At 38.6% G+C, this 14,271-nt stretch overlaps 1 protein-coding gene across 4 annotated transcripts; it reads right to left on the reverse strand.

Moving 5' to 3' along the window:
- Positions 1 to 514: 514 nt before the first annotated feature.
- LOC141898730 (trimeric intracellular cation channel type 1B.1-like) lies at positions 515 to 13,315 on the reverse strand. Of its 4 annotated transcripts, none has more exons than XM_074784800.1 (5): positions 13,106 to 13,315; positions 12,196 to 12,352; positions 11,349 to 11,533; positions 3,038 to 3,125; positions 515 to 2,342 (listed from the first exon to the last, which is right to left on the reverse strand). In XM_074784800.1, the coding sequence occupies exons 1-5, from the start codon at positions 13,227 to 13,229 to the stop codon at positions 2,039 to 2,041; spliced, it is 858 nt and encodes a 285-aa protein (XP_074640901.1). In that variant the 5' UTR covers positions 13,230 to 13,315; the 3' UTR covers positions 515 to 2,038. The 4 variants fall into 4 exon arrangements, with proteins under 4 accessions (XP_074640901.1, XP_074640900.1, XP_074640899.1 ...); XM_074784799.1 differs by lacking the exon at positions 3,038 to 3,125 and adding an exon at positions 10,588 to 10,675; XM_074784798.1 differs by lacking the exon at positions 13,106 to 13,315 and adding an exon at positions 12,701 to 12,915.
- Between the last annotated feature and the right edge of the window lie 956 nt (positions 13,316 to 14,271).

Here is a 14,271-nt window from a genome sequence, read left to right on the forward strand (position 1 = left end):
GACTATGATGAGTTTTATTAATTAGGGATTTCAGAAGAGCAGCGATGAGTCATGAAGTCAGATATTGGATGTTTTGGATCAATACCGAATAAATCTTCGACAAAATGTTGGTTTCTTCATATTAATTCTTGGATCCCTACGCGGCGTTCCTCTATTTCTACGTATTTTCTACAATGGTCATTAAGGCAACAGGTGAAACGGTCTTTTAGATATAGTTACTTATCCACGGATGAGGAAAGGAATTATTTATAGGAATGTCTAATAATAAACGGTAATGTAGTGCGATGCAAGTGCTGCTTTCCTCCACCTCTAGTGTTGATACGGTACAGTGTGGTGCAAAACGTTCTGCCACACCTCTCCTCATCTCTCTATCCTGGGTAGTAAACCAGAGTTAACAAGCAGGATTCTGACGAAAAGGACACCAAGGAAACAGATGTAATGACATTCCAGTAGAACTGCTCGACAATGCCCTTCCTCTCTTGAGAACATAACGTAATGTCAGTCAACGAGTCGCTTTACAGAAACAAGAATTTATTGAGGTTGCACACACTCACATTAAATCATAGAAATGATGAGAGGGCGACAGACATGACTGCTCAATGAGTTGAGCCAAAATACATACATACTTTAGGTTGAGCATATCTATCATGTACTATGTCCCTTTCTCACTGACAAATCTAACACAATTCTTTGTAAACTAAACACACTGATATTGGGATACACATTATGTATGGTAACTACGTAAAATGCAAGATTTTTTTTAATTCTCCAAGTTTTAATCGCTTATTTCAAAAACAATGATCTTTCACCAAACTGACTTTTTGATAACAGTATTTTGCTGCCATTGTTGAGGGGAAATGGATTAGAAATTCACTCACACTGTCGTAAATAAATTAAAAGACTGCATCAAAAACAGATTTACGCGATAATAAATAACAAACAAACGACATCATTAAAACAACAGATGTTTTACAGTGGTGGGTTAATCAATAACAGTTGAAGCAAGAAAAAAACCCGAGTGGGAGAAAGCAATATTATAGCAGAGAGATCTATTTAAAAATGATGACAGTTTCAGCTGAAACTCTCGATTCCTAGAATGTATCAGGATACATACAGAAATATTAAGAATATTAGTGTATGTTTTATGTATTTAACGAGCATCTGATGTGCATGGTAGAAATATACATGAATATATACAAATTACACACTGTTCAGACAGGAAAACTGAAATACTAGAAAGAAATCAGATCTTTGAAGAAAAAAACATGCATGACTAGAAATCTAAATGTTTTCTTTTTGTCGATTATTTACTGATATCTCTTATTGACTGATATGATTCTACATGTGATACAAGCTGACTTCAAGGTACGATTTGATCCAAAATACAATACCCTATTGTTGACAAAAATGCCATTCATTAGTTCCGAGACTTCCAGCTCTTCACATCATGACTGAATTGATTACAAAACAAGATCTTGACATAAATCAATACACAATATACGACATATATGACCAGTTTTACAAATACAATACATTACACAAAAATCCGTATAAAAAACACTTTCAGATTTAGATTAGCAATCAGAGAATTTGTAAGAAACTCTCAAATTGTAATGAAATCTGACTTAGACTTGGTAAAATTGAGCCAATGATTGAGAGAAGATTCTTCTCATGGGATTCATTTACCAAGTCTCTTCTAATTCTCTCTACAGTAGAGATATGTTCAGTTTCGGATGAAATGTACGCGAATAAGAGCACACATAACTCAAAACTGATCTCATAGATTATTAGATCCACTTCAATGAGGACTCTGCAGCTCACTGTGACAAACCTGGATCCACCAGATGGCAATAGCGTGTTCTAGGATAGCAAATGACTAACAACTTTATCCAGAATCTTCCCAAATTCTATTAATGATTTAGAGAAATGTGATTTGCCTAATTTTTTTATGTGGGACGATTTGATACGAGAAATTATCCTATTGTTAAACACGCCATCTGGTGAAATACTCGGTGCAGCACAGGGTCGTCCTCATTCGTTAATCATTTTTCTTTTCTTCCTTCCTCTTCACGTCATTCTTCGTGGTCGCGTTTTGTTCGGGTTCCGGTTTGTTGCGTTGTACCGCTCGTTTCAGCGCGTCCCACATTCCGCCCATGAATATCGCGCAGAACAGATTTTCGAACGGCACGAACGGGTCGTGGATGCCGAGCAGTAACGACGATAATCGGAAATAGATGAGGAACATCGCGATTCCGAAGTAAATCAACACGTGCGGAGCCGTCAGAAACTTCTCTCGTTCGCAGATGAACACAATCGAACTCAACAGACTCGCTTTCGTCACACTGAAAAATTAAATCAAACACCGATTGAAATTCATTCCTTTCAAATTGCTACCGATCATTTCAGTTTTCTAACAAATTTGCTTAAATCGGATTTTGGATTTAAGTTTGATTATGAATATTCTTTAATAGCAATTTTTCAACAAAATTATTTACCCGGTATAGGTTAACTGATTGTATAGAAGAGTATAATATAGCGTACTAGCGGTATGTCAGATTTGGAATGCTGTAAACAGCAGTTTCACAGCTCTTAGAGATACATGCCTACCTCCGGTACATCATTATACGCGTTACATTAAAATCAGAAGTGCAGTTTTATTAATGCAGGAGAAATAAAAGTAGTATTTGTCTAGACTAGCTAACATTGGTAACAACGGATTGCTGCACTTGAGATTATCATTCAAGCACTACTCTATGCACTACAAAATTACTAGGAATGAACAACTAAAACATGAAGTTGAAATTAGTATGTGCGCACACCTAAAAGCTTATCGGACAAAAATAACAGCAAAGCGATTGAAAATGAAACATCAACATGACACTCAACAAGAGGCTTTCGATCATTCGGGTGATTTTAGACCCGGGTAAAGAAAAACTAACAGTTCTAACAAATAAATTCAACAGAACACACCGCTAAACATGAAACTGAAATGAAAAGTTTGTTCGATACAAACATGCGGTGGTTTTCAATTACTTACAAAGATGGTTGTAAGAACTCATTCGAGCTAGGAATCCACAAACCTCGAATGATACGTTCTACAATTCTCATTTCAGTATATCCAGAGCCTAAAACAACCGAATTATTACAAATCTCATTACAATTTAAACTACTTACTTTCATAAACCCTACTGTCACCTTGTCACACCACTCTCTCTGTTGTTATGATAGCCAATTTTTATATTTATAAAACATGCATAGTTCAATAGCAGTTGTATGTTCACAATGCATACAACTCTATTCACTAGGAAATCCAGAACGGGCATGTTTTACTAATGGGTTTTTCAATGTAGATTTGTTATTGTTTACTAGGAATTCATAAACGGGCAAGTTTTGGCTTTGCGGTCATTTAATGTTGTTTGCCTTTGTTACTAGTTCAGTTTATGTCTCGGATTAATAAGAAATATTTTGGAGTTAGTTTTCAAGACAATAGAAAAATCCTAAGGGATTAGTCAAGTGTCAACGTCTACGTGTTTGGAAACCGAGACAACTCCGGGCTTGTTTCTTAACCAGGTTGCTAAGAACATTAATTCTTGGGGGCCTGGTGGGCGAATCAGGTCCCGAGGTTAGTCGTCGGCCCTCCCCAAATGCGGTGGCGTTGGTCACGAGAATAGTCCCTTGGAAACCAAATTTTGGATAGTATAAAAATAAGAGACATAGCTGAACTAGTCGGAGAGCACCTGGGAAACCAAGAGGGGAAGGAACTAGAACCCGAAATTGTAAAAGGTGTCGATAAATAGGAAAGACGAAAGTAACATAATAAATAGTTGTGAGTATTTATATTCGAAGTATTTGCATCTTAGTCGTTTATTCATTTTTGGTCTCGGGTCAAATTCAATTTGTGTCGTTGTGCGGAGCTGAGGAAGGATACGCTCTCCCACGATATTTCGGTTCCTTCTTCGGGCCGCATAACAGATTTGGTGCCGAAACCCGGGACCTTTAGTTATTTTTTTATTCAGTCAGATAGTTAGATAAGATTATTTACTTAAAGTTTACAGAAGGGTTAATTGTTTATTAGAGAATGAGTATTTTGATTAATTAGTGATTATGGTATAGCGATTTATTATTTTAATTGATGATTTAATTAGGAATTGAATTCTAATTACTACTGGTTTGATATAAATTATTTTTTAGTTTATTTTTTATTGATATGGGTAGCTATATGCACCGCAATAGAAAGTTTTTAAAAATACATTTAGTTACCTATTGTGGTGATATTTTGATATATGTCACCGAGGTTGTCGCTCGGTACTGAGTATTTTATTAATTAAAGGTTTAGGTAGTACGAAGAGTTGAACAGTCAAGATAATGTTCCGATGCTGATGGAAAATTCCAGTATTTTGGAATAATTAAATAGTTAACGATAGATTCCAATGTTGATGTGATATTCCAATATTGATGGTGATATTCCAGTATTGACGGGAAATTCCGATACTGAGGAGAAGGGATATGGTTTAAATGAAATCCAATATCGATGATTTTGTTTCCGATATTGAGGGTATAGTGTTGATAACTGATATCAGTACTGAGTTATAGATTAAGATATAGTATTTTCGGTAGTAAAGCTACGCGAAATAATTTACGATAGTGTAGATATCGATCCCATATTGGGGATAATAGGTTTATAGAAAGGTTTATAAGAATCTGTGTCGAAACTGTAATTGCATAGATTTTGAATTGCAGCCACTATTAGCGTTGCGGTCATTTTTAGGAACGCTCTGTTTTAATATTCTGTTTTACTCTGTTTTTTTATACTTTCTTTTCTCCGAGTTAATTAATAGTTCAATATGCCGCCACCGAGTACTAGGAGTCAGACGGCTCATGAGGATATTGACGACCCGCAGAGCCCGACAGCGGGGGCTGGTTCGTCGACGGGGACGAGCATGTCAGAACGAGATATACTCCTCCTGATCGCCGAACGACTAGGTAGTTCGACAAACCTTGGGGATGTGGTTTCCATCCCGAAATTTTCAGGTAGACCAAACGGGAGTGACTTTTCGCAATGGTTGCGAACGTATGACAATGTAGCTAAAGCGAGAGGTTGGACGGACGACCAATGTAAAAATTTCATGTTCCAATATTTAGAGGGTCCGGCTAGACGGTTCTATGACGATTTAGTCATAGATCGATCTACAAAATTTGCTAGTATTGTTAATTCTTTTAGGGACCACTTTGAGTCGGACAGTCTGCGACTCCGAGAGGAGACTGACTTCTCCGGACTTCGGCAGAAGAAAGGGGAGTCAGTCGATGATTATTCGGAGCGAGTGGACCGACTGGCTCACAAATTACAAAAATCGGACCGAGACAAATTGGTCGTCTTTCTCAACGGGCTGGACAATGCGATCAGGAAGGACGTGATGATGATGAGGCCCGACACGTTTTCAATGGCAGTCGAGCACGCGAGGACTGCCGAGCAGTGGACTGATCGAGATCTGACGAAACCGACAGTGAACCAGACCTCCCCAACTGATGCGTCACTCCTCAAGACCATGGAGGAGATAAAAGGAATGTTCTCTCAGTTCTTACGGCTGAGAGAGCCTAGTGACAGGGGTGAGAGGCAAGCACAGAGGCCTATGAGAGGTGATCGACGGGGGGACACGTTCATTCGACAATCCCCAGGTCGAAATCGCAGCGCCCCTCGATGGCAAGATGCGAGACCTCGTTACGACCAAAACCCACGCTTTGAGCCCCGACGTTCTTACCCGGCTAGGAGAGAAAGAAATCTCGCGGGGCACAATAATTGTTTCAGGTGTGGTCAACCGGGTCATTTTGGGAAGTTCTGTCCATATACGCCAGATACGGGTCGACAGTACGGATACAGAGAGCCACAAGAGGGGAGGATATATCCGCGGTCGCCACAACACCCGCCGCCACAACACCCGCTGCCACCCATGCAGGGTCAAAGGGGAGATCAACAGCAGCCGGGAAATGGTTTCGGTCGTCACCAGCAGGATGGCGCGATGACGGCCTCAATGTACCCAGTTATCCCCGGCCATCCAATGTATCCCTACGAGACCAACGAGCTCTATTAAGAACACCTCATGACAGGCCACTCACACACCCAGTCACCATCGAACGACAATTCACCCAGCCTTTGCCTGAGGAGAGAGTGAGGGACCCTCAAGGGTCACTGAGAGGACGTACTCCGACAGACAAGGAGATAGACCGTCCGTTGCCGACTAGAGGTTTCGACAAACAAAGGACGTCTGGCGACAAGCATTACACGCCACCTATTCTTGCATCCGTGGCTAACCGTGTAACGGGTACCCATGCGGGAAATACATTGTCCGTTTTGGTCGATACCGGTGCTGAAATAAGCGTCCTGAATGAGGCCTGGTATCGCCAAAACCCATCAATAGCCGTGGGTCCCGTGATGCAGGGTCAGTTCATGGAGGCAAGAGCGGTGGATGGTAAGACATTTGAGTTGAAAGGCGTTGTGCCCACAAATTTTAAAATTGGTGAGTATGACGTTCGTCACGCTATGTACTTGGTCCCAGGAATCGATACTCATATTATTTTAGGTTCCGACTTTTTGCGCTCTAACAACGCAAGTATTAATTACGGATCGAATTTTCTCAAGCTACCGGGAGCAAGTCCAATTCATTTTACTAACAAGATAGATTTAAATAAAACAACTTCGGTTCAAAGCACGACCAATCCAATTATTCCACCTATTTCTGAAAAGATTGTCGATGCACATTGTTCACAGGCCCTAGTCGAAAAAATTAACAGCAAAAAGGCTGTATATGAATTTTCACACCAGTTACGTGAAAGGAAAGTCGTGGGTGCCACGGCTGCAATATCAATTTCATCGATTAATATTCACGCAAGTTCTACTAATCTCACACCACGGTTCGTTAATATTCACGAAAGGTCATATTTAGGGCCACATAGATTAGATCATGCGAATCCGGAATCGCCACTGTTCCGGGAATGGAGGCTGTATCATCGGGTACGCCCTCCCGAAAATCGTTGTGGAAGAATAATCGGTAAAAGGCTCGACAGGTTAGAGTTACTGAAAGTTGAGGAAGAAAACTCTGCCTGACAAAAGATGACGACTATTTTTAAGTGACGAGCGACGAGACATTTCTTAATGGATAAATTTTGATTCGAAATAATTGAATGATTATTTTGAAGCTTATGATTGATTGAGATCGTTTCATTTTTTTCGCGGTCACATTTTTAATTTAGCAATGAACTAACGTAAACACAGGTCGCTTGGATGTAACCATTTCTTTATTTCGCCTACTGATGACAATAACAATAACAGATAATTCAACATTCCGCTGCCAATTCTATCGCTGATATGAGAATGGATTTTTTTAATGGCTAACACACACTATGGCTTGAATTGTTTCCTTAACCCATGACAATTGAGTATTAAACGCGTTCTTAACAGGTATTTTAATGAAATCACTTACTGGAAATGTGGATACCCGGTGTTGGTAAATGATACGATTGTTGGAAAGGCCGATGCAGCCGACGTAGATTCGTTGAGCTGGAAATGCATGAAAATAAGATGTTATTGCATACAAGTTGATAATATTTTGAGGTTAAATTGATTGAATTAATTGTGGAAAACTATGCTATTATTATGTTAAAAAAAATTAAAAAAAAAAAACTCTCTTGCTAGGGAAATGGAATGATATTCAAACGAACTATGTTAGGAGAAAATATGTTGTTCAAAAAGAATGTGTTACACAATAATATGTTGGTTGAGCGAATGATGGGAAAATTTATCTTCATTATCCGTAAGATAAACATAAGATGTTCTTCGTGATTCATGAATTGAGTGGTTGAAATACGTGCTATATTTTCGGTATATCTATATCTATATATATATAAGAAAAATTCCTAAATATTATAATGAGGGATATTTTGAATGATTTGATGATTTTTATATCAGGTAGTTGAATGAAAAACAAATTATTTGCTGTGATTACTTGTGCTATGTTTTGAGTTGTAGGTTTAGTATCTGATATAGGTAATAAAGGGCTTTTGGCTTACCGTTCTCAACAGTTCCTCCGTTCCACGTGTTGGTGGACATATTTCCTCCGTGATGGATGTTGGTGGAAAAATAACGATGCGCTCTTATATCCGTTCTCCGACGAAATGTTCAAACTTGTTTCGCGACGTTCTTTTAAATTCGCGCCGGATGGACTCGCTATTGTTCGGAAATAGTATGCGACACTGTTTCTAGGGACGTACGCGGGTCAACTCATGTTTATTGCTCACTTCTTCGCACGTTTAAACTCAAAATTTCCGCAAATACAATGTACGTATAGACTCTTTCGTTACCAATCCATTAACTCCGCTCTTTTATGAAGGTTCTCAGTCCACATGCTGGTCAAGAAGACGATGACTGATGTAAATTCCCGACGCCTGACAGTTTAATGGCTGGTGCGCCCGCCTGACCGAAAATTGCGCATATTGATCGCCGAGTCAGGTTGATGGTGGAAGTGCAATGCGGTGATGGACATTCACAATGTATTATTCGTGATGAACTGTTGTTTTGCAGAAAAATATGGAAGCGATTCGTATTCAACAAAAGAAGTATTTGGTAGTGCCGATGCGGTGGTAACTCGTACGAACTCTTTTTCGTAATTTTGCGGACTGTGATGTTTAACGTTGCGTTGTTGTGGTCAATGCGTGTCGTTGATAGCGTTTCGAATTATTCGCGGATACGTTTGCGTTTCTGACTCTAATGGTTTATCGGTTTTCGCTGATTGCGCGCTTGTGACTCTATTTGTTTATCAAAACGATGATTATTTGCTACATTCTTATTGTTTGCGATTTGTTTCATTTATCTACGATTTAATTGTGTCTATGTATGAATATGTTGCTTGTTGCTGTGTTCATTGTGATTATTTTATTGTCATGTACGTTATCGTCGACACCTTGGTTTATTATTACTGTATTGAGTCACGCGTCAAATTTGAAATCATAACATTGTTACTCCATGCTTGCTGAACTTTTGTGACAAAGTGGGACACTTTGAATTTGGGTTGGAGGTACTGTTATGATAGCCAATTTTTATATTTATAAAACATGCATAGTTCAATAGCAGTTGTATGTTCACAATGCATACAACTCTATTCACTAGGAAATCCAGAACGGGCATGTTTTACTAATGGGTTTTTCAATGTAGATTTGTTATTGTTTACTAGGAATTCATAAACGGGCAAGTTTTGGCTTTGCGGTCATTTAATGTTGTTTGCCTTTGTTACTAGTTCAGTTTATGTCTCGGATTAATAAGAAATATTTTGGAGTTAGTTTTCAAGACAATAGAAAAATCCTAAGGGATTAGTCAAGTGTCAACGTCTACGTGTTTGGAAACCGAGACAACTCCGGGCTTGTTTCTTAACCAGGTTGCTAAGAACATTAATTCTTGGGGGCCTGGTGGGCGAATCAGGTCCCGAGGTTAGTCGTCGGCCCTCCCCAAATGCGGTGGCGTTGGTCACGAGAATAGTCCCTTGGAAACCAAATTTTGGATAGTATAAAAATAAGAGACATAGCTGAACTAGTCGGAGAGCACCTGGGAAACCAAGAGGGGAAGGAACTAGAACCCGAAATTGTAAAAGGTGTCGATAAATAGGAAAGACGAAAGTAACATAATAAATAGTTGTGAGTATTTATATTCGAAGTATTTGCATCTTAGTCGTTTATTCATTTTTGGTCTCGGGTCAAATTCAATTTGTGTCGTTGTGCGGAGCTGAGGAAGGATACGCTCTCCCACGATATTTCGGTTCCTTCTTCGGGCCGCATAACACTGTATCTAACTCACCCCTGTACTCAGTTCATCCATTCTTACTGATTATTGAAATTGAGCTATAATTTAAGATAATCATATTCGGATTGTGATAAGTTTTATTATTTCTATCATACTAGATTTCCAATCAAAACATTACAACATGTGTTTAGATTCATCGTAAGCTGAGTGCAGGATAGTTAGATACATCCGGCAAAACCTCCACCAGTTCTAAGCACAAATACCAGAGTCTAGTTACCCGTGTAAGGCCCAGCGATTTGGATATTTAGATATCTTTTACGGATAGATTTTACAGATAGATTACAATCAGTTACCAGAGTTGAGTGTTAATGTTTAAGAAGAGAAGAAGATATGCATAGGATAGAGCTATTGAGGAACATATAGCATAAAATGAGTCGATATATCATCATATCAAAATAAACTGATCAAAATTTACTAATCAGAACAAGGTACTTTGTATTTGTATTTACCTAATTGGGAAGGATAATATTTCCAAAAAGTTTTAATACAAAAGTAAATATACAATATCAAACTCAGTTTTATGTCTGTTCACCCCAACAACAAGCCAAGGTTGCACACGAACTAAAAGCTTCCCACAAACATGAGAAATATTTATAGAATCTTATAGCAGGTATTGTATAAGCAGCATATCGCTAAGGAGCAGTACAAGAAACTAGCTTCATGGTATATATTATAACGCTATCTGTGCTTAGAGACAGTAAAAACCTGACCCAGAACAAACTCTGTGTCTCATTACTTACAATGAGGGCCGTAAAAATTCGTTATGCTCCTTTATCCATACACCCCGTATTATTCTTTGGAGCAGCAGTAATTGTCCCGCCCCGGCACCTATTTGTATAGAAAGCATGCAAAAAAGAAGAGCCAGCCATAATAAAAATTAGGTAAGGCACTGAAATCGCTATTAATATTGTGATTTGAAGATCAGATTTGCGTTGAAAATCACATATAACAGCAAAGAAGATTTTCATACGATTCCAATGAATGAAAAGTAGGATGAGGCTGGAAGCAGGATAGATTAAAATCAACTTTCAAAACATCTAACGTTACAAAATAATTATTCAGTTTTCTAAAGGAAGGAAACAAGTGACAGAAACCAAAGATACAAAAATCTATTGTATAACTAACTAAACAATAAGAACTTATAAAGCTTAGATACGTTTGATACAATTATGAAATCTGTTTACATGAAAACAAGACACCATCAGGTATAAATTCCAAGCACCAGTTGAAAGATAGACCCAACCTTAGAATGAATACCGTACTAGCAGTGCAGTTTTCAAAGTCAGATAACTATCCTCTGGTTAACTAAGTTTAACCAACCTTAGGTAGTACTAAGTGTAACTGACCCCAGATTAAGAAACTATAGGCAGAATACAAAATCTCATAATAATTCAATTTGCTTTCGATTTTGAATCACATGTGAACCACAATTAATTCTTAAATGACTTATGAAATTTCATCTCGTGATACGGAAGACAATAAAAACGATTTAATTGCTTACCTTTGACAACACCGATTATTGCGATAATTATGTAAGATCCAGGATAGAGCTTCGAAGCGATGATGATTCCTTCGTAGATTTTCCTCGTTCTTTGAATCTCTTTCAGTATGTATATACATATCTTAACCGGTAGGAAGTGTGAAATCTTGTAAGCCAAATCAAACGGAGAATAGTTGATCACGTACCTGCAGCAAAATAACACATTACCATCAATTCATTATTAAACCTTTCAATGCGTCTACACCGCAGTGCGGCGTACAAATCGGTGATGGATTTTGCTAGTACACCCCAATGCGGTATATTGATGTAATCAGTAATTGGTAATTATCTCTGATGAAAAATGGCAGCACCTGTCAAACATAGTGAAATAATAGTAACTAACGATACACCGCACCACGATGTAGATGCACTATAGTGGTATTCCTGTTATTAAACACACTAGGGTGGAATTTTTAAAAATTTTCAAATTATCTCCCACACTATAGGGTATTAATTAGTCACCACTGAAAGGGGTAATGAAAATCGCACGCTAATGATGGTCTGGAGAATGAAGTTAGAAATGTTTACCTGAGTTCGGTGTTTATCAATATTCAATGTTTCAACTTTAACTCTAATAATCATCAGGATTGCAAAGGACAATTGTAATCCTGCATGTAGGATATGGTCGAGATCTCAAATCAACTACTTAACTAGCTGAAGAAACATTTCAGCCTTTTTTATTCCGAGTTTTTAATTCTGCGCCTTTCAACAATAGTTAGGGCCTATATCATTCATCAATTTATTGGTACAGGCCCTACTACTGGAGTAAAAATGTTGATTATAGAAACTGACTCCAACCTAAACTTACCATACTATACTGGCTACCAAAATTGCGTGGTGGTTCTTGAATGGTGTAAGTATCGGCTCACCCAACAGGAAATTTGCTAAAATACTGCCTCCAAAACATAGTAACATGCTAGAAATCCAGCACGCCAAGGGATGCTTCCGCGAAAATATGGAGGATCCTGCAAACAAATATCATATCCAATCAATCAATCAATCAATCAATCAATCAATCAATCAATCAGTCAATAGAAGTTAAAGTAGACTAATTAGTCTGGTGCTCATGTACTAGCCTCTGCGTACTGAAGTGTTTATACCTTAGCCTTTACCCCTGGCTTAATCCGGTGTTGTATGATTACTGTTACTGTAGGGGAACATTTTGTCTGGTGGTATTCAGACTGCTAACCTCAATACATCCCTGTTGCCTAGTGCCCTTTCTTGTTAATATATGAGATTGCAATGTCAAACCATTTGTTTGGTAGAGGAAGTTTATTTTGTCCTAATGTCGAGAGCCCGAGGGGGAAACTTACCAGAACTAGAATTTGTAGAAGGCTGGTTGTCATCTCTGACAATCAAACACATCAACGCATAATGCGTTATATCAAAATATGGATACATTTTCAACTTCGTCACATATGTGGCGACATCCATAAATGTTTGAGGATCCATTATGAAGATTAGGCGGGTCTTAGAAGGCAATAAGCGACAAGAAACTGACGTGTACCAGAATTTTTGTCGAGCTGTCAAACAATCTACCCGGCTGGTGCTGCCCTCTATAAACAGGGTGGTCCGAAACCAAACTGTTCAAGGCGAATAAAACCAAGCGTTCCGTGTCACTGGTTCCATTCACAGTCCAATACTAACTGCTATTCGTCAGTTTCTTTTTAAAATCGTACAATTGTAAACACATTTGATGTTTTGCAATAAAAACTTACCAGTTTGTGGACTGTCTTCTCTAACCATTAGACTCATCAGAATAAAGTTAGCTATGTCGAAATAGGGCCACATTTTTAACTTTGTTAAAGTTGTGGCAATATCCATAAACGTTTGGGGATCCATCCTGAGATTGTTTTGAGTTTATTCGAACGAAAACAAGAAGATCAGAACAAAAACAACCAGTACGATCCTCCTCCCTTGGCGTACAGTACGTGTAGAGACAGTAACAGCTGGTTTTCATACTGCCATCTACTGTTCTATACACTAACTGCTCAGTGCTCTAGATTTTAATAAATGCGATTCTGCCTATTGAAAACTGGTTTCCTGTGAAAAAGTTGTAACTTTTCTATATTTTTCCGCAATGCTAATTTAATTTTGCATGTCATTTAAATCTTGCTCTTCCGGCCGGTGGTGCTTTCATCAGTTCATGCCAGGTCTCGAACAACGCCGCCGAAGAAATCGTCAGTGTCCGTCAAAAAAAAAACTGAAACACCTGTGATAATCATCTGTTTTTAACTGTTTTTATAATTGACCCCCAAATACCCACAATATCAAAAATAATGTTTAGAAATAAATAAGTAAAATACAAAACGGTCAGAGAAAATAGAACTATTCGAGAGCTACAGTCCAGTAAATAGTTGTTGCCCGGTGCAAGGGCTCCTTGGGGGTCTAATTGACGCCCAAAGACCCAAAAATATCAAAAATGTTTGGAAATTAATAAGTAAAATACAAAACGGTCAAAGTCTCTGAAACTTTCAGAGAAGATAGACCTAAACAAGAGCTACAACCCAGTATATAGTTGTTGCCTGGTGCAATGGCTCCTTGGGGGTCTAATTGACGCCCAAAGACCCCAAAATATCAAAAATAATGTTTGAAAATTAATAAGTAAAATACAAAACGGTCAAAGTCTCTGAAACTTTCAGAGAAGATAGAACTATTCGAGAACTACAGTCCAGTATATAGTTGTTGCCCGGTGCAAGGGCTCCTTGGGGGTCTAATCAGTCGACTCGGAGCATAGAACTATAACGTCTCGGAGCGACTGGGTCCCGGGCGACCGAGTCCCCTGTCCAGAGAAACCGTTCTGAACTCACTCACGTTTGAGTTAGTCCTCATCGGAAGCACGCCAGGTCTGACCATGGATGTTTCTACGTCCATCGGGTCCCAT

Source organism: Tubulanus polymorphus, chromosome 2, assembly GCF_964204645.1.
Source record: "Tubulanus polymorphus chromosome 2, tnTubPoly1.2, whole genome shotgun sequence".
Taxonomy (NCBI): Eukaryota; Metazoa; Nemertea; class Palaeonemertea; order Tubulaniformes; family Tubulanidae; genus Tubulanus; species Tubulanus polymorphus.

Excerpts from the sequence above, each read along its gene's own strand:
- LOC141898730 (XM_074784798.1), bottom strand. The coding sequence starts at position 12,839 with ATGGATCCTCAAACATTTATGGATGTCGCCACATATGTGACGAAGTTG. Across the intron at positions 11,534-12,195 it reads TTGGTAGCCAGTATAGTATG|GTACGTGATCAACTATTCTC; the intron begins GTAAGTTTAGGT and ends ATTTTGCTGCAG. Across the intron at positions 2,343-3,037 it reads GAGTTCTTACAACCATCTTT|TGTGACGAAAGCGAGTCTGT; the intron begins GTAAGTAATTGA and ends TTAATTTTTCAG.